Here is a 27,940-nt window from a genome sequence, read left to right as displayed (position 1 = left end):
CAACTATCTTTTCACAGGTGATGGCAACACATAAAGCAGGTTCTGAAAAGCAAGTGGCTCCCTTTCCCCATCGGGAAACCCCCAATTTTCCTAGTATATTTCTCATACATTTGCTGCAGCATATTATAGCTTTGTGTAATGTATGCAAAGCTGGACTGGTCTTGCGTGATGCAGAAGACAGAGCATGAAAGAGAGACATTTCCATAATAAATTAGTGTTCTAAGAAAGAGATACTTACAATGTACATTCAACGTTTCCAGCTTCACATCAGATATATACATATACTAGAGAGAAAGTCACCCCCTCAGTTTGTCTGTCACTAAAGCTGTATGAGAAATGTGATTCAATCAGGTCTCAGGAACCACTCAGAGCCTTTCCCTTGTTTTTGCTTTGTGTCGATGTTTTCCTTAAGTTTCATGTTCAGATGGACCCACAAACTCACACTGAAACTCAGTCAAAACCATGAGTCTCCACTGGTTTCTACTGCAGGTGGGCCTGAACCAAAAGGTTGTATCTAAATTTACAGGTCAAACTATCTCTATTGGCCACATGGCCAAGTCCAATCACCCTGGCAGTGAACTTCCAACTGAGGGGCTGCTGTTCAGGGGTGAAGGTTCCTGGATTTGGAGCTAGGGTTTTGGTTTCGGCCCAGTTCCAAAGTCTGATCTCACTGGTTTTATGTATATAACACTTCAGTGGTGTCAATCTTGATTCACACCACTACAAGTGAGTCCAGAATCAGATCCCCTGCACGTGGATAAACATATGTACACTAATGTCTTCTTCCCAGCTCCAGTATCATTAGCTACAGGACAAGCACTTGAGGGTGTAATTCATAGCTAGAGAAAGTCGTGATCTTAGTGTCATCAGCCTTTGGGTACAGCTCCCCACTGGGGTCATTGCTAAGCTCTGTGCGCTCTGGGAAGCCATGCTGCTCTTGGCTCATAGGTAGGTATTCCTGCTGCTTTACATCACTCTGACCCAACCTTGTCAAATCTGCTTTGTGGTCCTTCATTGTCTTATCAGCAGTGTGACTGTACAAGTGCGTGGGAAAAGGAGCAAGGTGGTCTCGTGTTTCTCCATTGACCTGCAGTTTCACGGAGCTGAGAGGAATATCAACCCAGTCCGTGAGTGGCCACCCTCTCCTCTTGCCATCAGTGTTCTTTTTAAGGTCTCTGAGGCTGAAGGTTGATGGTGAAAGACTGCAGGTTTCTGATACTGAAGGTGAGTACTTGCAATAAACCTGGAGATGCAGAGGAATCTGAATCTCTGAGCAAGTCCGGAAGCCCCTGTCACTCATATAACCATCTCTGGACAGTCCTGCTGACACTGGAGATAGCTGCTCAGAAAACACCAACTGGCCCACAGGAAGCTGGACCTCCAGTGCAGTCCTGTAGTTCCCCTCACCTGTATATACATCCTTCATCTGTCCTGCTGATGACAAGGGGGCTTCAGAGTCTACAGTGCCAGCAAACTCTAGCTGGCCCGAGGAACTGGAAGAGACCATGTTTTCACAGTAGTCTGGACCAAACCCATTGGCACAGTAGTCTTCCTCCTCCCAGGCCTGGCAGCCTTCTGGAAGTAGCTGGATTTGGAGTCTTTCTTGCTCCACTGGGGAGTTATCATTGAAGGCAAGCCCAGCCACTGAGATCAGAGTGACAGAGGTACCCTCGAGGTCATGGGCAAGTGACTTGTTCCAGAGATTCACATTTAGCTCTTCATTCAGAATAGCCTGCCAAAAATGAACAACAAATCAATACAAAGCAATAACAGAGACTCACATATGATGGCAATGAGCACCACAGACATGCTCATCAACATATGAATAAATTTCAGTACCTCCAACTGTAGAGAAGGGAACAATCCCGTGAGGGACTGCTCAGTTAAATCATAAACCACAAGAGAAACCTTTTGGAGTGGTTTGTTTGCTAAAGTGATTCTCTCATGGTTAGCACCAATAACAGCCACAGCAATTCATTCTCATTCCCCTTTTCCTAGTTACTACACATGTATCAGTTTCAGCTAAAAAGACTCTACTTTCCAGCAGACACAAATGACTGCAACAATAACTTCCAGTACATAAACTGGCAGGGAACAGGAAAACAATCTGACACTGCCCTCTGTAAGGGACTGTCTCAAAATGAGGCATGGGTGAACCTGTCCTCCTGCCTAGTCATTTACACCACTCTTGTCACTAACATAAACGTAAGAACGGCCATACTGGGTCATACCAATGGTCCATCTAGCCCAGTGTCCTGTCTTCTGACAGTGGCCAGTGCCAGGTGCCTCAGAGGGAATGTTCAGAACAGGGCAACTATCGAGTGATCCATCCCCTGTCATCCAGCATGGATGCAGTTTGAGGAGGGGGTTGGGGGGGTATTGCCCCCTCCCCAACTACAAGCCTCAGGGCAGGTGTGGAATTTGCCCCTCACTCCAGGTCCTGTTGTCCTGGCTGAAGCTGCCCCCCTTCCCCCAATATAGACATCCAACTAGACCTATATCCAGTTCCAGCTTCTGGCAGTCAGAGGCTAATGCACACCAAGAGCATGGGGTTGCATCCCTGCTCATCCTGGCTAATAGCCACAGATGGAGCTATCCTCCATGAATTTACTAAATCTTTTTTTGAACCCATTATAGTCTTGGCCTTCACAATATCCCCTGGCACTGAGTTCCACAGGTTGACCGTACAGTGTGAAGAAGTACTTCCTTTTGTTTGTTATAAACCTGCTGCCTATTAATTTCATTGGGTGACCCCTGGTTCTTCTGTTATGTGAAGGGGTGAATAACAAGTCCTTATTCACTTTCTCCACACCAGTCATGATTTTATAGACCTCTATCATATCCCCCCTTAGTCATCTCTTTTCTGAGATGAAAAGTCCCAGTCTTACTAATCTCTCCTCATATGGAAGCTGTTCCATATCCCTAATCATTTTTGTTGCCATTCTCTCTACCTTTTCCAATTCTAATTTTTTTTTTGAAGGGGCAACCAGAACTGCATGAGGTATTCAAGGTGTGGGCGTACCATGGATTTAGATAGAGGCATTATAATATTTTCTGTCTTATTATGTATCCCTTTCCTAATGATTCCCAACATTTTGTTCGCTTTTTTGACTACCGCTGCACATTGACTGGATGTTTTCAGAGAACTATCCACAATGACTCCAAGATCTCCTTCTTGAGTTGTAACAGCTAATTTAGAGCCCATCATTTTATATGTATAGTTGGGATTATGTTTTCCAATGTGCATTACTTTGCATTTATCAACACTGAATGTCATCTGCCATTTTGTTGGCCATAGTGAGTGATAAACAAAAGCAATAGTACTTTTCAATTCACTTCATACAAGTTCTGTCGTGCAATCTCTATCATGAAAGTGCAATTTACAAATGTTTAACATAAGTAGTTAGCACTAGGGCTGTCAATTAATCGCAGTTAACTCAAGCAATTAACTCAATTAAAAATTAATTGTGATTAATCACAATTTTAATCACACTGTTAAACAATAATAGAATACCAATTGAAATTTGGTATAAATATTTTTGGATGTTTTTCTACATTTTCAAATATATTGATTTCAATTACAGCACAGAATACAAAGAGTAGAGTGCTCACTTTATATAATTACTTTTATTACAAATTTTTGCACTGTAAAAAACCAAAAGATAGTGCAATCTTCAAACCAAAGCATGAAGAGGCATACAAATGTTTAGCATAATCTGGCTCGTAAGTACCTTACAGTGCCAGCTTCAACAGTGCCATGCGAACGCCTGTTCTCACTTTCAGGTGACATTGTAAATAAGTATCAGGCAACATTACCTCCTGTAAATGTAAACAAACTTGTTTGTTTTAGTAATTGTCTGAACAAGAAGTAGGACTGAGTGGACTTGTAGGCTCTAAAGTTTTACATTGTTTTGTTATTGAGTGCAGTTATGTAACAAAAAATCTACATTTGCAAATTGCACTTTCACGATAAAGAGATTGCACTACAGTACTTGTATGAGGTGAATTGAAAAAATAGTATTTCTTTTGTTTATCTTTTTACAGTGAAAATATTTGTAATCAAGAATAATAATATAAAGTGAGCACTGTACACTTGGTATTCTGTGTTGCAATTGAAATCAATATATATTTGAAAATGTAGAAAAACCATCCAAAACATTTATAATAAATTTCAGTTGGTATTCTATTATTATTTAACAGTGTGATTAAAACTGTAATTAATTGCGATTAACTTTTTTTAATGAATTAATTTGTCTTGAGTTAATCGCATGAGTTAACTGTGATTAATTGACAGCCCTACTTAGGAAATATCTCAGCTTCACCCTCTTTGTTATTCTCCACTCTTCCCCTCTTGAATTGGCTCGTTAGCACTGACCCCCCACTTGGTAAGGAAACTCCCATCTTTTCATATGCTGTGTATGTATACCTCCCTACTGTGTGTTCCACTCCATGCATCTGATGAAGTGGGTTTTAGACCACGAAAGCTTATGCCCAAATAAATTTGTTAGTCTGTAAGGTGCCACAAGGACTCCTCATTGTTTTTGCTGATACAGACTAACATGGCTACCACTCTGAAACCTCTTCCCCTCGTGTCTCCTTCCCGAAGCTCCCTCCAGTGCTCTCCGTTAGGTATGGCATTCACTCAGTGATTCCCTAGTCAATCACTGTTCATCCCGACCAAACGTATCTGTGTAAACTCACAGCCCAGCAGAGAGAACGAAGAGCTGCCAGTTCCAGAGCAGGAGGCATGCTCTGTAAGAATTAGATGGCTTCGGATGTCCAGCCAGTGCACAGCCTAACTGCTGCATGGCCTCAGCAGTGTAACAATAAAGTGCCATTTACTGATGCTTGACAGGAGTTGTTGCTCACTCACCAGTGTTTTGGGGAAGGGCATTTCTGAGACGCTTGAATACATGTAGAGCTTGAGGAAATAGAAGCCAATGGCGCTCAGCAGAAGCAGCAGGAGAAGGGCAACCAGAGCAAGAACAAGGTCCCAAAGGAAATCTGAAAAGAATTAAGAACAGTTCAAGCAGGGGGGAGAGAGAAATGCTCACACTGACCCACCTTTCGGGGCCTGATCATCTGGACTGCTACATGCCACATGGAGGTCTTACCAATCGGTGCGAGTCACCCCCATCACTTACACCAAAGGAGGTGCTACCTGCGCCCTCTCGTCAGCCAGCTGGGGCCTGGTCAGTGACTGAAAGGGTGCCCTTGCTGCACCACCGGGGGTGTTGGAGGGGGGGGCGGGCTGTGAAGAATGAGGGGAGAGGGAGAACTGCACTCCCCCTGCTCCTCATTATTTTAACTCTGGACATGTACCAGTTCACTGGTGTCCAGGTTCTCTGAGCAGATGTAGCAACGTGCACCTCCAACCCCATCTCCAACGAGAGCAACTGGTCCAAAGCAGCTCTAGTGGCTGAGCCATAGGCAAGTCCTTCATGAGAGCTGTGCTCCTCTTTGTGTCTGCAAGTCACTCTTGCATCATGCACTCTTTGCTTTCCTTTGCGGAGGCTACCGGAACACACCCACAGCTGGGTCTTGTTCAATGGCAGACATGCTACAGGATGGGTGGGAGGACATTGGCACCTGAGTGCTCTTTGCAATCCAGGTAAGAGGGGCACAACATGCCATCTGTAGTTAACTCCTTATCATCTCTAAGTGGCTACCCTCAGAAACAACATAGTTTGGAATGCTTAGCAAAACTCCAGCCATGTTACACCGTGGGAGCAATGACTTTCTATGCTCATGTGGCTCTGCAGATTCACCAAATTCAATCACGCAGCTTATCAGGTCACCCTCCTCTCACAGACTCGGCTCTCTATCTCTGTTGTCCTTGATGGCCACGGCCCTGACCAGTCAATCCATCCCCAGATCTAAGCCAGAAGTCTGAACAGGGAATACAGCAGTGGCACTGCCCTGAAGCTGTCTTACCTGCCGGACTGTCTGGAGTCTTGATACATTGCACAGACACCTTGCTTTGCTGTCGGACCACACGGGCTGTGACACAGTAATTGGTGTTTGGTTTCAGGAACTCAAATGTGTGCGAAGTTATCTTGCCCTCTGGCTGAAGGGACACCTTAAGGAGAGAGGGAGACATTGCCATGATAGCACCTGCCTAACAACTGCACCATGGAGCAAAAATTCTCTCATGTCACCCTTGTGAGGTGTCTATGCTTCCTGACTCCTGAGGCATATGACACATCCTTCAGCAGAAAGCTACTGTCATTTTAAAAACAGAGGGATTGCCAAAATAGATCAGACCAGGGGATCCATCTAACCCAATATCCAGGGACTAGTACCAGATGCTTCCAAAGAAGGTCTAAAACAGGGGTGAGCAAACTATGGCCCATGGGCTGGATCTGGACCGCGAGCCTCACCACGCAGCTCAGCCGTGCTCTGATGCTCTGGCCGGGGTGCTGGCTTGGGGGCCGCACCTTGAGGCTTGGTCCTGCTCCGATGCTCCGGCCGGGGCGCTGGATTGGGGACTGCACCACACGGCTCAGTCCCCCTCCGGTGCACTGGCTGGGTCCGCACTGTGCAGCTCCTGGAAGCCACGGTACGGCCCCGCTCCAGCTCCTATGCACGCCAATGAAAGCTGCAGGGGTGGTGCCTGTGGATGGGGCAGCGTGCAGAGATGCCTGGCCACGCCTTTGCATAGGAGCCAGAGAAGGGACATGCCACTGCTTCCGGGAACCGCTTGAGGTAAGAGCTGCTCGGAGCCTGCCCCAGCCCTGATCCCCCTCCCGCTCTCCAAACCCCTCAATCCCAGCCCGGAGCACACTCCTGCACCCCAAACCTCTCATTCCCAGCCCCATCCCAGAGTCCATACCCCCAGCTAGAACCTGCACCCCTTCCCGCACACCTGCCCCAGCCCAGATCCCCCTTCCACCCTCTGAACCCCTTGATCTCAGCCCAGAGCACCCTCCTACACCCCAAACTCCTGATCCCCAGAGCCCGCACCACCTCCCGCCCCAATTTTGTGAGCATTCATGGCCCGCTATACAATTTCTAGTCCCTGATGTGCCCCTCCCCCAGTCCAAAACCTCCCCAATGGACAAAAGGGCAAAAAGGCAAAAAGTTTGCCCAACCCTGGTCTAAAACCTCCCCAATGGATAATTCTACAATAACATGGCTGTGGGATCAGTTTCTTCCTAAGAAGAGGTAGTTAGTGGCTGGTTTATGCAGGTTAATATCCATGTGCATTTTTATCTTAGCTAATGTAATTTCAGTCATTTTTCTTATACATGAACACAGTAGCACAATGTCTAATGCTTTTCTGGAATGCTGTCGAGCTGTTAGCTTCAGTATCTTGTGGCAAGGAATCCAATATGTTCATTATGCAAAAAAGCCTTTTTTTATGTCAGTTTGAAACTTGCTGCCTTTTCATTCCACTTAGTGTCCCCTTTGCATTAGGAGAAAGAGAAAATAGAAGTGTCTGATTTATCAGTCCCTCTCATTCATTACTTTATGTATCTCCGTCACATCCCCTCTTCCACGACTCTTCTCTGACTTAACTACTCCTGCTCTGTCAGTCTCCATTGCCTTTCTCTGGACCTTTCCTGACTGCATTTTGCTCTCTGCAGCTACCTGTCAGCTAGTTCCAGTGCAGATTATGTTACACCATCACTCAGGGGTCTTTAATCACCTCTAATAAGTACTTTCCATACCTAATCCATAGTTCAGTCCGCATTTCTGTTCTTGAGGTCTTCCCACTTTACACATGCCATTTAATGGCTTCTAAGGCATTCCACTCTCTCTGCCCTTCACTTACAAGAGTTCCCTCTCCGTCTCCTGATTAGGGATGGTTGAACTAGTTTGGAAAAATAAGAAACCACCCCAATCCTCAAGCCTTTGCTAGAACCCAGTCCTAGAAACAAACTCAATCCCTTTTGAAATGTTCACAGGAGTAGTTTCTTGCCCATCTCCAAACATCTGGGTCCCAGAACTAGAGGTACCAAACCACCACCAGGAAGGGTGCCAGCAGGACCGGCTCTAGTCCACCAGGAAAGCAGCACGTGTTTGGGGCGGCACAATTCCAGGGGCGGCATTCCAGCCACCCTTTTTTTCCCCCCCTTGGACAGTTGCGCTCTCAGAGCTTGGGACGGCAAATTTTTTGCTTGGGATGGCCCTGGGTGCCAGCTGGGATCAGAAGTTGAAGGACCAGTAATCCTGATCCCGTAAGATTTCCAACCCAATTTTGCTGACTCAGGAAGCTCAAATAAGCATCCAAACTTTGACATTCTTCTAGTCAAACCAAACCAAACCCAACCCCTGCCCCTTGTGAGGTTCACCCAGTACAATATCTGATATCACCCACCACTCTGCCCAACCTCACATCACACAGAAGTGTGTAACCTCCTCTTCTCCTCCCGTCACACTGTGAATGTTGCTTACATTGTTGATGTGAACGCCCTTTTCGGAAAGGCTGACCCGGTACTTCCAGTTCGGTAGCACTTTCTGGACTGACTTGTAAGTGCCATTTCTCCTGCGGTAAGGGGTGAGTGGCATGGACAGATTTACAGTCAGATTCTCATTCACCAATATAAGAGTCAGGTTAGGGGGACCCACAATCGCTGTAAAAATCAAAGAGAAAAGGCACAACTGTCAGGTTACTTGTTTCCTTAGAACCAATCACCTTCTTTTTGTAGATTCCTGTCCTAGAGTTTGGTAACTTCATCTGCTGTCATGGTAGGTCTGGCAGTAGTGCTGCCTGGTGGTGACATATGCGATGTCTGGAAGCCACAGAAACTATCGCAAATTTTCAGTTGGCTACCGCCCATTAGCACCTGTTTCTTGCTAACCTACTCTGTGCTTCTCAGATTACACGCATCTCAGGCCTCATTAAGCCTACTGCTGCCTCTAGGCAGCCTGAAAGTCCAAGGAATTTAAGTCTCCAAGGAATTTTTGAATATTCCACTGGAACTCTGTAGCTCAGTGGCCACCAACCACTCAATCGCGATTGACTGGTCAATCCAAGAGGATCTCCCAGTCAAATGCGATCTCTGGCAGTTGAGTGGGGCTGCCGCTAAGGCAGACTCCCTGCCTACCCTGGCCCCACGCTGCTCCCAGAAGCGGTCAGCCCCATGGCCCCGGAGGTGGGGGGGCAGGGTCTCCCTCCTCGTGCTGATCCTGCCTGCAAGCACCTCCCCCACAGCTCCCATTGGCTGGGAGAGCTGCGGGGGCGGTGCTTGTAGAGAGGAGTGGTGCATAGAGCCACATGCCCCTGCCACGCCCCCCCAGGGGCCACACCTTCTGGGAGCAGTGTGGGGCCAGGGTGGGCAGGGAGCCTGCCTTAGCCTTGCTGCGCCCGCCCCCGACCTGGAGCCGCCAGAAATAAGTGCTGCCCAGTGAAAGGCTGCATACCAACCCCCAGCCCTGAGCCTTCTCCCGGAGCCAGTATCCCATACCCCCTCCTGCACCCCAAGTCCCACTCTGAACCCCCTCCCAAAGCCAGCACCCCAAATCCCCTCCTGTACCCCAAGCCCCAGCCCTGATCCCCCCTCCCAGAGCCAGTTCCATTGGACCCCCTCCTGTAACCAACACTCTGCCCCAGCCCAGAACCCCCTCCTGCACCCAAACTCCCTCCTAGAGCTTGCATCCCTCACCCCCTCCTGCACCCCAGCACCCTGCCCAGGCTCAGCCCAGAGCCCTCTCCCACACTGCAAACCCCTCGGCCCCAGCCCAGAGCCTGCACCCCATCCCGAACCCCAACCCCCTGCCCCAGCCCAGTGAAAGTGAGTGAGGGTGGGGGAGAGCGAGCGACGGAGAGTGGGGGGATGGAGTGAGTGAGACGGGGCTTTGGGAAGGGGCAGGGCTTCGGGGAAGGGGCGGGGTAGATTCTGGGTTGCCCTTAGATTCCAAAAGTGATCTTGGGTGTAAAAAGGTTTCAGACCACTGCTGTAGCTCATGGCCTTGCTGGGTGAAAGGGTTAAGTGCATTTTATCTCAAGAGCCAGATGGGCTGGCTTTTCCCAGCAGGAATCTACAACTCAGACTTGGAGTTATAGTATGAATTAAATCTTCAAGTAGAGCCAAGGCTCAAACTCTGGCTGCACATAGACACCTGAGATGGGACTTGGTCTTCAGGACTGCTCAATCCTGAAGAGACACCCGGCTCCTGGGATGACAGGATTTCAATAGAGTAGCTTAGGAAATAATTTTTTCCCCAGTGTATCATTTCAATGAAATTGATTTTTTCCCCCATTTTCATTGAAATTTTTCTACATTTTTTTTCAGATTTTGGTAGGAAAACTGATAATCCCAAACTAGAAATGTCTGCAAAAAACTGTCAGTTCATCAAAAAGCTATTTTCAATTGGACTAACCCTAACCCTAGCCTTTTGCAATAGAAAACTTTAAATTGTATCTAGAATTCCATCTTTGTGTTCATTCACTGTGTCAGTCACAAATCCTCAGCCTTGGAGCAAGAGGGGAATTTACTCAGTCTGGGTAATCATTCAGTACCTCCATTACTCCACCAATGAATTCCAGCCTTGTCCTGAGCAAATGCTCCTAAGGGGGAAATCCAATCCCTGAGTCTATTCTGTGCTATTCTGTTCCATCCTACCTAGGACTTCATACTGTTATCCCATCCTGGGCTATTCCACAAATCACGTGGAAGGACTGCGTGGCCGGCAGAAGATCCAGTCTCTATGGCTCCCTCACTGCTCTTAGCTTTGGTTGATCTGGAGAGTTCAACCCAGCACCGTTGAAAGGGGAGCGAATCTAGCTCTCCATCTCGCACTCCCTTGCACCATTGTCAAAGCTCAGTAGGCATTTCAGTCAGTAACAGAATCCTTTAACTGGGTTATTTTCAGCCAGTGTGTTTCAGTCCATTTATTCCAGCTCTTTTTCCCCATTAAGTCATGAGTTTTACAATGAAACAAGAAGTTCCCAAAGCGACTACACTTTTGTTTCACTTGAACATCAGAGACACTCAGAGTACAATAGTAGAAAGCTTGGAACAAAGGAAAGAGGCATTAACCCGGTTAATAGTGGCAGCAACCACTTTTAATCCCCAATCCCTTTGCCATTCCTTCCCAAACAGTGATGCCCCTGTCCTCAGTTAATCAGCCCTATTCAATATGCAGCCTTTACACACACTACACATACCAACCAACATGCAACAATGTGAGCGTGCTCAGTGCAAATATACAGCAAGAGTGGCAACTGCAGTGCTAACCACTGTGTTTCAGCTTTTGCTAATGTCTTAACCAAAACCAACCAATGGGAGCATAATGCGGGACATGGAAACTGCACACTCAAAAGCCACTGGAGAGATTAAAAACACAGGAATTTTTTTAAATGCTAAGAAATGGCTCTAGTCCAGAGATGTCCCTGATTCTGCTTTGCAGTGTTCTCTGAAACATTTTCTGCTAAGTACCATAACACTTCCCTTTCACTGAGATTCACAAGTTCATAATTTTTATAGGTATTTGTGCCCAGGATTTATTAATTATTATTGGTATTACTACAGTGCTCAGATGCTCTATTCTGGGATTGGGGCCTCATTGTTCTAGGCACTGTTGTAACACTGACAGACCCCGGTAGGCGGGATCAAACTTGTGACCTCTATAGGTTAGTGCATGAGCCTCTACAGCATGAGCTAAAAGCCAACTGGCTCTTAGCTAAGGCTGTAGAACAAACTCATTCATCTCTTTTTCTCTCTCCAAGTGGTCTTGATGCCACTAGAGTGGATGGAACACCACACCCTGGAGGTGTGTGGGTTACACTGTACATAATGGAAAATTGGTCTGGGCCCCAAAGAGGTTACAATCTAAGTCAGTCAAGGATTTGCAGGAAGATTGGCCATATCTAATTCTGTCTAGACTGGACACAGAAAAGACACTGCAGGTTGCCCAATCTTCTTCATCAGCTAGACTCCAAGGGCATCATCCTCTATTGCCGGGATTCCTATGCCCTTTCCTTTAAAGATAGTTGAAGCCATAAATTCCAACCTTATGGTCTTCAAGAGCTCCTTTTACCGCCCCAGATAGTTTCCTGTTCCAACTCTGTCTAGAAAATAGAGAGGCACTTCTCCACACAAATATGGCACCTGCCACCAAAGGGTGGCACCCGCTTCCGCACATTTTCAGAGAGCCTTCTGGATGACCTGCCAGCATTCACAAATCCTGAAGTCACTTTTGAGGCCCACGAAAGGCCATGTTGTTGCAACGCTGTGTCACAGGATGACATTCTCCCTGCATCCAGCCATGATGATGTCAACGTGATGATACAACAAACCATCATGTTTCACTGCAATGTGCCTCACTACGTCATGACAACAGCTGAGTTTTTCTACTGTCAGACAAAATCCCTCAAGTGGCAACTCCAGACTCTCACTCCCATGTTAAATTTACTCAGATTAAAAGGTAAAAATTAGAGTATTATGGCTGCTAACTCTACATATTCACCTAGTATCTGAAAACCAAGGTGTCTCCATCTACTTGATATACTATCACCTACAAAGCTTCTGGAATCAGAAGTTAGCTGTCTGGGGTTACAGGATTGGTAATCATTGGTTATCATTTGACAGTTGATTAACTGAGCTTCTGGAATCAGAAGTTAGCTGTCTGGGGTTACAGGATTGGTAATCATTGGTTATCATTTGACGGTTGATGAACAGCCCATATGATATGAGGAGGTAGTCTCAGTCCAGGTCCTAATGGTGGGACATACGTCAATCATGTAAATCCACCATTCCAAACAGCAATATCAGCAAATGGCCAAGGAATGAATGGGCATGGAACTGAACTAACCTTTCACCCTTCAATGGGCTCCCTACAGGTTACAGTGAAGGCATTTTTGCTGGGCAGTTCTCTACCTCTAATTTACTTCTCTGCAGTCAGAGAATGAAGCCATGCAAGGTGAATCCATGTTCAAAAATGCCCCAATTCACCTCTGGCTGGCCCTCAAATGCACCTAGAGGAACACCTGAGATACATGCCTTCCCTGAGAGAGCTGGCACAGCAGAATGGCTACAAACAGGAAAGCACCTGGAGAGAATGGCTGGAGTAACCAGCTCTCCCAGAATTGACAGTGAGATATGAGCAGGTTGTGACCTCAGAGAGGATTACAAACAACAAAAGGCAGTTACAAGGAAGAATCAGAAAAAAAACTCCTCCCCCAGCCTCCCCTGCTGTGACTCAGGCAACCTGCTATGTACAAACCCTCCTCGTTCACTCCTCCACAGTAATATCCTTGTAGGGTGTGGGAGAGGCTCTGGGACACAGAAGTATGGCTTGGAAGACACTTGGTCCTTCTCTCTGTCTGGGACTCTGCATAGTTCTGCTAGCAGCTAGCTCCTTTCTGGCAGGATGACTCTGCGTGGACTCCTAGGTCTACCCCTGCCCAGCAGCTGTTTTTTGTGTCCCTGTCTAGCTGTCTGCTCTGGTCACCACGGGGGCATCTCAGCACTTTCAGTCACACTCAAAATGTGAATTTGCATTAGCTTAGAGAGAGGCATCCCCATCTTTCCAGATAAAATGTTCCCCGCCATGGACTCTCACCCCTCCCCTCCCCAGGATCTCATGGGATTCATCAAGGACAAGACACCCAGCGAGCAAGAACCTTCTCCCACCCAGCCTTCTCCTCCCCACTTGCCCAAGCTCTCTCCTTCTCCACCCCTGTCTCTGACTCAGAGGGGTATTTTTCACTATCCACTTTTAATCTGTAAACCTGCCCCCTTGACTCCATCTCCTTCTCACTTTTCAAGCTCCCACTCTCAGCCCTTCTCTCTCCCTCTATTTTCAATCTCTTGCGTGCAGGGCTTCAACATGTCCCCATTTCACCTGCCCTCCTCTGACCACTCCATCCACTCTGACCACTCCATCCACTCTCACTACTGCCCCATCATCCCCTTGCATAACTTCAAAGAGTGTAAGGCTAGCTGGGACCATTACACCATCCAATCTGACCTCCTGAATAGCACAGGCCATTAAATTCCACCCAAATACACTGTATTGAGTCCAACAACTTCAGTCAAACCAAAGCATTTCAGTCCTCAGGAGACTAAACCATTGTGAGGCCAGGCACCAGGAAAGAACAAGATGCCACCAGTGCCTGAGGCCCTTCCATGGCAGGGAGTTGATCAGGTGAGACATTGCCCCATGCTGCAGCGGAAGGCAAAAAACCCCAAGATCCTTGCCAGTATGACCAGGGGCAAAATTCTTTCCTGACCCCTAGTCTGATGATAAGTTAGATCTTGAGTATGTGATCAAGACACACCAGCCAGGCATCTAAGACAGAGGATTCTCTGTACCACCTCGGAGCACTGGTCCACCCCAACCAGTATCCTGTCTCTAGCCATGACTGATCTCTGATGCTTCAGAGGAAGGTGGGGAAAAAACAACAACCAGAACACAACTGTGCATCAAAGAAAAAAATTCCTTCCCAACCCCTGCAGGCAACCAGCTGAAGCCCTGAAGCATGAGATTAGATTGTAATGATTGTCGAAGTGTTATGAGCAATTAGGCAATCCTCTTCTCTGCATGGCCCATGAAAGAATGGGATGAACAGGGAGATTCACAGATTTCAAGGCCAGGTGTGATTGTGACCACCACCACCATCCAGCCCAACCTCCCCACCCCGAACACACACACAGAAGCCTCAAAATTTCTCCCAAAAGTTGGATTTCATCTTTCCTGTACTCCCCAGGCCCTATTCAAAACACTGCGACCTAAATCACTATCCTCTTCCACTCTGGTAGATCATTCCTACCTTCTCGGAACCCCGTTGTCTTCCCCATCAGTGTTGACCATCCCATAATCCTTTCCCATCTTGCTCCCCCAGTGAGCACAGGAACCCATCTCCAGAAACTCAAACCCATGGGGAATCTCCCTCCACACAGTCACTGCTATGCCCCTCCTCCTGCCCTTGGGCTCCCAAAGGTTCTTACTGTCTCTGTAAGGTTGCAGTTCATTGGAAATGGTCCATTTGGACACCCAGGTTCCATCCATGGCTCTCACTCTGGCCCAGTACATTTTGTGTATGTCTTCGAAGTACAGTTTGCATGTGTGCGATGATTTGGTGCTGTTCCTCCAACAGGTGTCCACTTTGGTCCAGTTAGAAGAGCTGCACATGGAAGCAGCCACAGTAATGCAACAAGAAGGAGCCATCAGCACCCCTTACCCACCACCTCCTCCCAGCTCCATTTAATCCCCCCTCAGACAGGGAGACTCCAGAAGGAAAAACCTTGCTCAGGTGAGTCAGGTGGGAATCTTTTGGACTGAAGAGGGAGCAGCCAAGACTGATCCTCTGCTCCACCTCCACCCCATCCACTGCCATCTTGGCCCGTGGAAAGGGACAGAAAATATGCTTATATTTTTACTTAATTAAAAAACAACCCTCTGGCTGCCATAGTGCCCTCCACTTCCTGCTCAGTTCCTCCCTTTCTGGTGGGAGGTTCACATGTCTGCTGTTGGTCGGGCTGCTTGGGCCAGATTAGACTTGGGCAAAATGTTTCAGACGAATAGTTCATTCACTGAAAAATGAAGTTCCAGTCAACCTGAAATTATTTTCCAAATTGGACACAACTGTCTGAATGGTTTCTGCTCAAAGTTTGTTATTCAGGACTCAGACGCCATTCAGAAAATGGCTGCTGGTGGTGCCCTCCTTATAAATTTCAGCCCCGTGGTTAGGACACTCACCTGGGATATGGGAGACCCAGGTTTAATTCCTCCTTCTCCACCTCAGGCAGTGGGATTTGAACTTGCGTCTCCAGGAGAATGCTCTAACCACTGGGCTCTGGGATAATGTGGGGCAAGTCTCTCCTGTTGAAGCTGTTCCACTTTGAATAAATAATTAGCCATGAGGACAGACTTGAACCTGGGGACATCCCAGGTGCATACCCTACACATTATAAGAAGGGCACCACCACTCTCCAGGTTGTGAATCTAGCCCTTCAAAAATGTTTGAAAATATACATTTTGGGTCAAATGAAACATGTCTCATTTGACCCAAAATGGATTTTTTTCAATTTGTAGAAAATGATCGCAATCCTGGACTCGGTTTGGATTTAACTGAATTCTTGTTTGATTTTTCAAAACTGCCATGGAACCTAAAAATCAGTTATTCGCCCAGGTAAAAGAGGGAAGCCAGGCAAGGGTCCAGAAGGGTGGATAACCTGACCGTAAAGAAACTAGAACCCTAGAATGCAGAGAGGTTAAAGATGGGCCTAGGAATACACAAAACTGGCTGGAAAAGAGTCAGTCTGCTCACCGCTGTAACATACCGCTGGTAACTTTGAACCTCGTATTGGGTTCCATTGCCTGAGCCGGAACCGGGCTCCCACACCAAGAGAATATGGAAATTTTCACATGTTAGCGTCACATTCTGTGGAGGAGACAGCATGCCTTGAAATGAAAACAGAGGAAAGCAGATCAATAGCATTATAACCCTACAAGAAGAGAGTGCTGTTTTCCTATTGGTCAGCTGCAGCATATGAAGGATGCCCAAAGTATAACATTTCAGCATCTAAGGAGGTCATTGCAGCATGTGGATTTATCCTGCACAATTGTCTTATTTCCTCAGCAACAACAGTACTTAGCATTAGTTCTGCTCTTGGTTATACCCATGCAATCTGAGCCCTGGTCTACACTATGAGTTTAGGTCGAATTTAGCGGTGTTAGATCAACTTAACCCTGCACCCGTCCACACAACAAAGCCATTTTTGTCAACTTAATGGGCTCTTAAAATCGATTTCTGTACTCCTCCCCCACGAGGGGATTAGTGCTGAAATCAACATTGCCAGGTCGAATTTGGGTTAGTGCGGATGCAATTCCATGGCATTGGCCTCTGGGAGCTATCCCACGGTACTCCATTGTGACCACTCTGGACAGCACTTTGAACTCGGATGCACTGGCCAGGTAGACAGGAAAAGCCCCACGAACTTTTGAATTTCATTTCCTGTTTGGCCACCATGGCAAGCTGATCAGCACAGGTGACCGTGCAGATTTCATCAGCAGAGGTGACCATGGAGTCTCAGAATCGCAAAAGAGCTCCAGCATGGACCGAACGGGAGATACTTCATCTGATCGCTGTATGGGGAGATGAATCCATGCTATCAGAACTCCGTTCCAAAAGATGAAATGCCAAAATATTTGAAAAAATCTCCAAGGGCATGAAGGACAGAGGCTATCACAGGGACCCGAAGCAGTGCCACATGAAACTTAAGGAGCTTATGCAAGCCTACCGAAAAACCCAAGAGGCAAATGCCAGCTCAGGGTCAGAGGATTTTGGGGACGAGGAAGATGAGGAGGAGGGGGAGGTTGAAGACAGTGCACACCAGGCAAACGGAGAAAGTGTTCTCCCCAACAGCCAGGAATTGTTTATCACCCTGGATCCAATACCCTCCCAACCTGGGCTCCCGGACCTTGAAGGCGGAGAAGGCAGCTCTGGTGAGTGTACCTTTGTAAATATAATACACGGTTTCAAAGCAAGCGTGTTTAATGATTACTTTGCCCAGAAGACATGGGATGCATTCGCGGCCAGTACAGCTACTGGAAAAGTCAGTTAACGTGTCTGGGGATGGGGCAGAAATCCTCCAGGGACATCTCAGTGAAGCTCTCCTGGAGGTACTCCCAAAGCCTTTGCAAAAGGTTTCTGGGGAGTGCAGCTTTATTGCATTCTCCATGGACTCTTTACCACGGCAGGCCAGTAGCACGTAGAATCATAGAATCATAGAATATCAGGGTTGGAAGGGACCTCAGGAGGTCATCTAGTCCAACCCCCTGCTCAAAGCAGGACCAATCTCCAATTAAATCATCCCAGCCAGGGCTTTGTCAAGCCTGACCTTAAAAACTTCTAAGGAAGGAGATTCTACCACCTCCCTAGGTAACGCATTCCAGTGTTTCACCACCCTCCTAGTGAAAAAGTTTTTCCTAATATCCAACCTAAACCTCCCGCACTGCAAATTGAGACCATTACTCCTTGTCCTGTCCTCTTCCACCACTGAGAATAGTCTAGAACCATCCTCTCTGGAACCACCTCTCAGATAGTTGAAAGCAGCTATCAAATCATAGAATCATAGAATATCAGGGTTGGAAGGGACCCCAGAAGGTCATCTAGTCCAACCCCCTGCTCAAAGCAGGACCAATTCCCAGTTAAATCATCCCAGCCAGGGCTTTGTCAAGCCTGACCTTAAAAACCTCTAAGGAAGGAGATTCTACCACCTCCCTAGGTAACTCATTCCAGTGTTTCACCACCCTCTTAGTGAAAAAGTTTTTCCTAATATCCAATCTAAACCTCCCCTCATTCTTCTCTTCTGCAGACTAAACAATCCCAGTTCCCTCAGCCTCTGCTCATAAGTCATGTGTTCCAGACCCCTAATCATTTTTGTTGCCCTTCGCTGGACTCTCTCCAATTTATCCACATCCTTCTTGTAGTGTGGGGCCCAAAACTGGACACAGTACTCCAGATGAGGCCTCACCAATGTCAAATAGAGGGGGATGATCACGTCCCTCTATCTGCTTGCTATGCCCCTACTTATACATCCCAAAATGCCATTGGCTTTCTTGGCAACAAGGGCACACTGCTAACTCATATCCAGCTTCTCGTCCACTGTCACCCCTAGGTCCTTTTCCGCAGAACTGCTGCCTAGCCATTCAGTCCCTAGTCTGTAGCTGTGCATTGGATTCTTCCGTCCTAAGTGCAGGACCCTGCACTTATCCTTATTGAACCTCATCAGATTTCTTTTGGCCCAATCCTCCAATTTGTCTAGGTCCCTCTGTATCCTATCCCTGCCCTCCAGCGTATCTACCACTCCTCCCAGTTTAGTATCATCCGCAAATTTGCTGAGAGTGCAATCCACACCATCCTCCAGATCATTTATGAAGATATTGAACAAAACCGGCCCCAGGACCGACCCCTGGAGCACTCCACTTGACACCAGCTGCCAACTAGACATGGAGCCATTGATCACTACCCGTTGAGCCCGACAATCTAGCCAACTTTCTACCCACCTTATAGTGCATTCATCCAGCCCATACTTCTTTAACTTGCTGACAAGAATACTGTGGGAGACCGTGTCAAAAGCTTTGCTAAAGTCAAGAAACAATACATCCACTGCTTTCCCTTCATCCAAAGAACCAGTAATCTCATCACAGAAGGCGATTAGATTAGTCAGGCATGACCTTCCCTTGGTGAATCCATGCTGACTGTTCCTGATCACTTTCCTCTCATGTAAGTGCTTCAGGATTGATTCCTTGAGGACCTGCTCCATGATTTTTCCAGGGACTGAGGTGAGGCTGACTGGCCTATAGTTCCCAGGATCCTCCTTCTTCCCTTTTTTAAAGATTGGCACTACATTAGCCTTTTTCCAGTCATCCGGGACTTCCCCCGTTCACCACGAGTTTTCAAAGATAATGGCCAATGGCTCTGCAATCACAGCCGCCAATTCCTTTAGCACTCTCGGATGCAACTCGTCCGGCCCCGTGGACTTGTGCACGTCCAACTTTTCTAAATAGTTCCTAACCACCTCTTTCTCCACAGAGGGCTGGCCATCTATTCCCCATGTTGTGATGCCCAGCGCAGCAGTCTGGAAGCTGACCTTGTTCGTGAAGACAGAGACAAAAAAAGCATTGAGCACATTAGCTTTTTCCACATCCTCTGTCACTAGGTTGCTTCCCTCATTCATTAAGGGGCCCACACTTTCTTGGCTTTCTTCTTGTTGCCAACATACCTGAAGAAACCCTTCTTGTTACTCTTGACATCTCTTGCTAGCTGCAGCTCCAGGTGCGATTTGGCCCTCCTGATTTCATTCCTACATGCCTGAGCAATATTTTTATACTCTTCCCTGGTCATATGTCCATCCTTCCACTTCTTGTAAGCTTCTTTTTTATGTTTAAGATCCGCTAGGATTTCACCGTTAAGCCAAGCTGGTCGCCTGCCATATTTACTATTCTTTCGACACATCGGGATGGTTTGTCCCTGTAACCTCAACAGGGATTCCTTGAAATACAGCCAGCTCTCCTGGACTCCTTTCCCCTTCATGTTAGTCCCCCAAGGGATCCTACCCATCCGTTCCCTGAGGGAGTCGAAGTCTGCTTTCCTGAAGTCCAGGGTCCGTATCCTGCTGCTTACCTTTCTTCCCTGTGTCAGGATCCTGAACTCAACCACTAATTCTACCCGGTTTGTGAACAGCAGGTCAAGAAAAGCGCCCCCCCTAGTTGGCTCCTCTAGCACTTGCGCCAGGAAATTGTCCCCTACACTTTCCAAAAACTTCCTGGATTGTCTATGCACAGCTGTATTGCTCTCCCAGCACATATCAGGAAAATTAAAGTCACCCATGAGAACCAGGGCGTGCGATCTAGTAGCTTCTGCGAGCTGCCGAAAGAAAGCCTCATCCACCTCACCCCCTTGGTCCGGTGGTCTATAGCAGACTCCCACCACTACATCACTCTTGTTGCACACACTTCTAAACTTAATCCAGAGACACTCAGGTTTTTCTGCAGTTTCGTACCGGAGCTCTGAGCAGTCATACTGCTCCCTTACATACAGTGCTACTCCTCCACCTTTTCTGCCCTGCCTGTCCTTCCTGAACAGTTTATAACCATCCATGACAGTACTCCAGTCATGTGAGTTATCCCACCAAGTCTCTGTTATTCCAATCACGTCATAATTCCTTGACATCACCAGGACCTCCAGTTCTCCCTGCTTGTTTCCAAGGCTTTGTGCATTCGTATATAAGCACTTGAGATAACCTGCTGATCGCCCCTCATTCTCAGTATGAGGCAGGAGCCCTCCCCTCACAGACATTCCTGCCTGTGCTTCCTCCGGGTATCCCGCTTTCCCACGTAGTCTGGAATCATTGCATAAGAAAGCATGGCAGCGTGTGGTCCCAGTGTTTGCTGGCATTTAAGTAACATCCATTCTTTATCTCTCTGTGTTATCCTCAGGAGAGTGATATCATTCATGGTCACCTGGTTGAAATAGGGGAATTCTATTCAGAGGACATTCAGAAGTGGCCGTTCCTGCTGGGCTGTTTGCCTGTGGCTGAAAAGAAATCATCCCCGCTATTAGCCACATGGTGGGAGGACGGGTGAAGTGATCATCCCAGAGAATTGGGTGTGGTGCGGGGTTAGTTGGGTTTGTACTGCATGTTAAACCGAAAACATCAGCCCCTCCTTTTAAAAGGCCAATGTGTCTTTTTCAATTTTAATCTCCCTTTTTTTCCTCCCACAGCTGCAAATGTTTCAATGCTGCCACTAGCATCTCTGTCCCAGAGGCTAGCGTAGATAAGAAGGCAGAAAAAATGCACTCACGATTAAATGTTTTCTGAGCTCATGCAGTCCTCCTGCACTGAAAGAGCCCAGCAGAATGCGTCGAGGCAGACAATGTCAGAGTCCAGGAAAGCACAAAATGAACGTGAGGACAGGAGGGACGCGCGAGAGGATAGATGGCTGGAGCAACAGGAGAGGTGGCGGCAGCGTGATGAGAGGAGGCAGGATGCAATGCTGAGGCTACTGGAGGATCAAACTGATGTGCTCTGGCTTATGGTTGAGGTGTGGGAAAGGCACAGACCGCCACTGCACCCCCTGTGTAATCAACCATCCTCTTCCCCAAGTTCCATAGCCTCCTCACCCAGATACCCAAGAACACGGGGCGGGGGAGGGCCCTCCAGGCATCCAACCACTCCACCTCAGAGGACTGCCCAAGCAACAGAAGGCTGGCATTCAATAAGTTTTGAAGTGCAGTGTGGCCTTGTCCTTCCCTCCTCCCCTGCCCCACCCCACCTGGTGCTTCCCTCCTCCCCCATCCCTCCTGGGCTACCTTGGCAGTTATCCCCCTCTTTGTGTGACGAATTAATAAAAAATGCATGAATTTAAAACAACAATGACTTTATTGCCTCTGCAAGCGGTGATCAAAGTGGGGAGGGGAGAGCGGTTGGCTTACAGGGAAGTAGAATGAACCAAGGGGGCGGGTTTTCATTAAAACAAACAAACAGAACTGTCACACCGTAGCCTGGCCAGTCATGAAATTGGTTTTCAAAGCTTCTCTGATGTGCAGCACACCCTGCCGTGCTCTTCTAACCGCCCTGGTGTCTGGCTGCACATAATCAGCAGCCAGGCGATTTGCCTCAACTTCCCACCCCACCATAAACGTCTCCCCCTTACTCTCACAGATATTGTGGAGCACACAGCAAGCAGTAATAACAATGGGAATATTGGTTTCGCTGAGGTCTAACCAAGTCAGTAAACTGCGCCAGCATGCTTTTAAACGTCCAAATGCACACTCTACCACCATTCTGCACTTGCTCAGTCTATAGTTGAACAGCTCCTGACTACTGTCCAGGCTGCCTGTGTATGGCTTCATGAGCCATGGCACTAAGGGGTAGGCTGGGTCCCCAAGGATAACTATAGGCATTTCAACATCCCCAATGGTCATTTTCTGGTCTGGAAAGTAAGTCCCTTGCTGCAGCTGTTCATACAGACCAGAGTTCCTGAAGATGCGAGCATCATGTACCTTTCCCGGCCATCCCACGTTGATGTTGGTGAACCGTCCCTTGTGATCCACCAGTGCTTGCAGCACCATTGAAAAGTACCCCTTTTGGTTTATGTTCTGGCTGCCTTGGTGCTCCGGTCCCAAGATAGGGATATGGGTTCCGTCTAGCACCCCACCACAGTTAGGGAATCCTATTGCAGCAAAGCCATCCACTATGACCTGCACATTTCCCAGACTCACTGCCCTTTATAGCAGCAGCTCAGTGATTGTGTTGGCTACTTGCATCACAGCAACCCCCACAGTAGATTTGCCCACTCCACTTTGATTCCCGACTGACCAGTAGCTGTCTGGCGTTGCAAGCTTCCAGAGGGCTATTGCCACTTGCTTGTGAACTGTGAGGGCTGCTCTCATCTTGGTATTCTTGCACTTCAGGGCAGGGGAAAGCAAGTCAAAAGGTTTCATAAAAAGTGCCCTTATGTATGTGAAAGTTTTGCAGCCACTGGGAATCATCCCAGACCTGCAACACTATGTGGTCCCACCAGTCTGTGCTTGTTTGCCAGGCCCATAATCGGTGTTCCATGGCATGAGCCCGTCCCATTGCCACCAGGATGGCCAAATTGCCGGGGCCCGTGCTTTGAGAGAAGTCTGTGTCCATGTCCTCATCACTCTCCTCACCACACTGCCATCGCCTCCTCGCCTGCTTTTGCAGGTTCTGGTACTGCATATACTGCATGATAATGCACGAGGTACTTACAATGCTCATAACTGCCACGGTGATCTGAGCGGGCTCCACGCTTGCCATGGTATGGCGTCTGCAGCAGAGCAGGAGAGCAGAGTGGCAGCGGAAGCGGTCGTTCAATGATGGTGGTTTGCAGACCTACTGCACTGTCTGCTGCCAGGACACAACAGCTGAGCGGGCTGCATGTTTGCTGTATTATGGCGAGACAAGAGCAGCCGAGCAGAGTTGCAGTGGAAGCAGCCCTGCGAGACCACCAAGGGAGCAGGAGAGGAGAGTGGCAGCGGAAGCGGTCGTTCAATGATGATGGTTAGCAGTCCTACTGCACCGTCTGCTGAGAGCAGTATGGTGCCCGCATGGAAAAAAGTGCAAAACGATTGTCTGCCGTTGCTTTCACTGAGGGAGGGGCGACTGACCACATGTACCCAAAACCACCCACAACAATGTTTTTGCCCCATCAGACATTGGGAGCTTAACCCAGAATTCCAGTGGGCGGCGGAGACTGCAGGAACTGTGGGATAGCTACCCACAGTGCAATCCTCCAAAAGTTAACGCTAGCCTCGGTACTGTGGACGCACTCCACTAACTTAATGCGCTTAGTGAGGACACACACAATCGACTGTATAAAATCGCTTTCTAAAAATTGACTTCTATAATTTCGACCTAATTTTGGTTCAAGCTGAAGTTCAAGCAACCTAATATTCTACTGTGCCCAAGGGCACTCAGAGGGATTAGACAAACCTGCAGTGTTCAGACCAGTCTTAGGCAATGGCTACACTATGCAACTTTTAGCAACATGGCTGTGCCGCTACAGCCGTGCCGCTAAAACGTGCGCAGTGTAGCTGCTGTTTGTTGGCAGGAGAGAGCTGCCTTGCAGACAAAAAACTTCCACCCCCCACAAGTGGCAGCAGCTTTGTCAGTAGGAGAGCGCTCCTGCCACAAAGCGCTGTTCACAGAGGCGCTGTTCGTCAGTAAAATTTTGTTGTTCAGAGTGGGGGGAAGGTTTTAACACCCCTGAACGACAAAAGTTTTGCCAACAAAGTGCCAGTGTAAACAACATCTCAGTCTAGAGCAGTGTCCCTGCTTCCTGGCCTTGCTTTGCTGGCCTGCACAATGAACTAGAAGTGTGTGGGTGGGGGAACCTAGTGCACAGTCTGCCTAGAATTAGAGCTGTTTGAAAAATGCTATAAGTTTTGTGTTAAAAATATAGATCAAAGTATAAAACATGCATTTCATTTGAATTTTTTTGCAGAACTTTTAATTTTTCCCAGCAAAATTAAAACCTGAAAACCAACAAAAATTGTAGGTTTTCTTTTTTTCTGTTTTTTAAAAAAAACCTCCTTTATCTTTATCTTTTTCTACCACTGGAAAAAGGTGGAAAAATAGGAGAGAAAGGAAAGTAAAACCCCCAAAATGAAAAAAATGATTTTTTTAGTTTTGTGGCCAAAAAACCTGCAAAATTTCAACCAATCAAAAATTTCAATCCAAAGGAAATGTGTGTTGGTCAAAAAGTTATTTTGCACAAGAAAAAAAACCCAGTTTGACAAAAAAAAATTCTGTCATCTCTTTATGGAGGTGGGAAAAGATTTCACTGTGTACACATCATGCATGTAGGCACACCCTATAACGTATATAATCCATATGTACACAGAGGACTCTATTGTTATTCAGTTTCTCCTTTCTGCTTCCCACACAGGTGTTTAATTATAGTTTCAAACGGCCCATGGACCGTGATGTTTGGGTTCTTTATCTCATCAGCCACATGCTTTCACCGAAGCATTTTTTTCCTAATAAATTCTCAATAGCTTATCAGTAACAAGGCTCTAAGCTATGCAGAGTTTTGAATGACTTGTCCTGTTAGGATATTAACAAGGCAGGCTGTCAGAAATCTTTTGTTTTGCTTATAGCAAAGGTCGGCCTTTACTTGGACTCTTCAGTAGCAAAGCCACTGCACTGTTCACTGGGCTTTTACTTTTAGGTTTTCCAGGTATTTGACAGAGGGAGATCCTATGGGGCCAGCACTGCACAGCTGTCCCAAGGCTACATAAACATTTTTGCCAAGGATTGTGAATCCTTTAGTGCCCCATAGCCACCCTCTTCTTGCCAGGTCACAGTGTCACAAGGGAGCTTACCCAGCAAGAGGATCTGACGAAAGAGGAGCAGAAGCACACTCAGTACAACACGCATGGTCCTGCACTGCTATTGGCACAGCCACGTCCATCTGTCCCTGTGTCCTACATGTGCGTCCTGGAGCCAGTCACCTGCAGGGAGGAAGGGAGAGAGAAGAGCACAACACTCACTTGGTTACTCGTGCCAAATGCAAATAGCTGAGAGGACTGGAAACCAGGACTAGTGAAACACAGCCAGAAAAGAGCAAGACGGCTGGGGAAGGCATGCCCATGTCACGTGCCTCTGTGTCTGTGGTTGCCACCTACCCCCTGCAGGCACAGGGCTCACAAACCAGCAAGCCATGGTGAGGAAGCAACCACTGGTGGTGAGTGACTCACCGACTGGCTTGCCATGAGTCACACACACAGGTCTGCAGCAAGCACCCTTGCTGCTGTGTGTCACCCAGAGGCAGGCTAGCCTTCAAGCCGCACGGGCCCAGGGATGGCTGATGTGAGGCCAGACACATTCCAGCCCTCACCTTTGTGATTTGCTGTGTGGAGCCTGCTCCTGTCTGCCTAGAGCTGCCCATAGGACAGAAAGTGTATCCTAAGGAAGAGACGAGCAGTGTGGAGTCTGGGCTGCTGCTGAGTCAGGTGTGAGGTAGCATGACAATCCTCAACAAACTTCTCCAGGTGGCCTGCAAATAGTTATAGCAGAGAGGAATTCCCAAGCAGCTCAGGGTTGGGCAGAGCTAAGGCTTTCCCATACATAACAATGTTACAAACCAAAGGTTTCTCTCTCAGGACCTGCCAAAGCTAGAAATAGGGGGTGGAGAGTGGAGTGCAGCGGGGAAGATACTGTTGTATGCAGTTGGGGCTCTGGCTGCTGAGCTGGATCCCTGCAGCAGAGAGGAGCCTTGGGCAACCACATTCCCCATGATTTAGCATGCTGGGGCCTGAAGCTCTAATCACCATTGCTGCAAACTCAGCAGAACCAGTCCTGTGACGGGGATGCGAGTCTGCAGTGATCTGGGCATGTGCTGGGGAAATTGCTTCCTCCTTGCCGAAGTGATGGTTCAAAGGCAGAGCAGAGCTAAGGGGGAGGGAATAAAGATATGAGACCCCCAGCCCTGTGATGGCTTCATGACACATCCCCTGGTGCAGCGACACACTTTGGAAAAGGGATTAGGCTGTTTACACCACACAGTGCGAAAGCAAAGAAACCACTTCAAGCCAGGGGGTTTGGCAGCACCCTCCCACCTCACCCCCCGCACCTATGCCCCTGCAGTATGTACTACACACATTTCCCCAGGTCTTTGGAGAACAAAAACAGCTCTGTCAAAGCAGGACCTGAGTTACTGGCAAGACAGTCCTTTACATCTGGCTCCCTCCCTCCCCTCACATACCTGAGGACAGATCCTTCTCTGTCTCATCTGTCTCTCTTCCAAGCGAGCAGCCCCCACGGCTGGGCTCTGAGAGGCTTTGGGCGACAACTTGCCACAACTGCACCGAGTGACTTTTGCGGTTCATGTCCTTTTCCTGGTTTCGTCTCTCTTCTTTTCTTCCTTCCTTGTTGATGGTTTCATGCATGGCTCAGGCGGACAGAGTGCTAATTCTATCCACACCATTGCCTCCCTCTTTTGGGTCAGCAGTGCCCTCAGGAGGTGGTGAATCAATACAGCCTAGCCTAACATTCTTTGTTGTATTTGTCAAATCCAATGGTGGCTGCCAGTTTCACTTGCTAATCTGGCACACCTCTCAATAGCACTGTAAGGTCAAAGCAAATATTTATGGCACATGCAGAAGGCTACAGCACAGCAAATCCTCAGTCTATTAACTCTTTAATACTGCCTAACACTTGAGCGTGCTTGAATGTGTCCAAGCAGGCATTCATTTGGAAATGCATCTTCATTCTAAAGGTAAATGACATTTTTTTATTTTATTAAATGTGTGTGTTTAACAAGACAGAGAGTTTTCAGTTGGACCAGTGAAGAGTTTACAATACCTTGCTTGTGATTCCTGGCCAAAACCATTCTAAGAGCTGTTCAACATTTTTTGCCCTTAAAATTTGCTGTATGGTGTTGCTGCCCTGTTCCACCCCAGAGATGGCTGTGTCACGGACTCACAGGTCGTGCCCATTCTTGGCCCCATACGGTCCCTGGGGGGAACCCCCTTCAGTGTGACAGCCCCTCCTGGGGGTCCACTCTCTCTCAGGGGTGAAACCCCTCCGCCTCCTGGAACCACACCACTCCGAGCCTTAGCACGCCTGTCTCTCACTGTGGGCCCCCTCAGGGAGTCCACTTGCTCTGGACCCCTGGGGCCTCCACTCCCAGAGGGAATAATGGAACCCTGATCTCTAGATCGGAGTGACTCTCAGCCAACTTAAAACAGGAGGGTTTATTGAGCATCTGAACCCAGCATAGGAAACTCTCAGGGCCCTCAGACCTGGCCTCCCACACCACAGTACATCTAAGTCTCCCCTGCATTCAGGTAGGCTCTGCCTGCTCTCTCTCCCTCCAGTCCCGAAACCCTGCACTTTCCAGCTGGGCATCCAATATCAGGGGCCCCAACAGCTCCTCCCCTGTCCTTTGTCTTCCATCCCAAGTAAACAGGTCGCTGGGGCCCTCTCTTCCATCCTTTGTTCCCCTCTGGCTC

General features: G+C 47.9%; 1 protein-coding gene across 1 annotated transcript; it reads right to left on the bottom strand.

Annotated features, from left to right (window-relative positions):
- Positions 1-15: 15 nt before the first annotated feature.
- On the bottom strand, positions 16-26,956 carry LOC140916924 (uncharacterized). The gene is made up of 8 exons (XM_073358822.1): positions 26,692-26,956; positions 25,310-25,438; positions 16,220-16,353; positions 14,898-15,073; positions 8,398-8,576; positions 5,935-6,079; positions 4,874-5,004; positions 16-1,732 (listed from the first exon to the last, which is right to left on the bottom strand). The coding sequence occupies exons 3-8, from the start codon at positions 16,264-16,266 to the stop codon at positions 806-808; spliced, it is 1,605 nt and encodes a 534-aa protein (XP_073214923.1). The 5' UTR covers positions 16,267-16,353; positions 25,310-25,438; positions 26,692-26,956; the 3' UTR covers positions 16-805.
- Positions 26,957-27,940: the final 984 nt, after the last annotated feature.

The sequence above is a fragment of the Lepidochelys kempii genome, chromosome 9 (assembly GCF_965140285.1).
Source record: "Lepidochelys kempii isolate rLepKem1 chromosome 9, rLepKem1.hap1, whole genome shotgun sequence".
Taxonomy (NCBI): Eukaryota; Metazoa; Chordata; order Testudines; family Cheloniidae; genus Lepidochelys; species Lepidochelys kempii.
The sequence above is the reverse complement of the archived record's forward strand: the minus strand, read 5'-3'. Positions and strand labels throughout refer to the sequence as shown.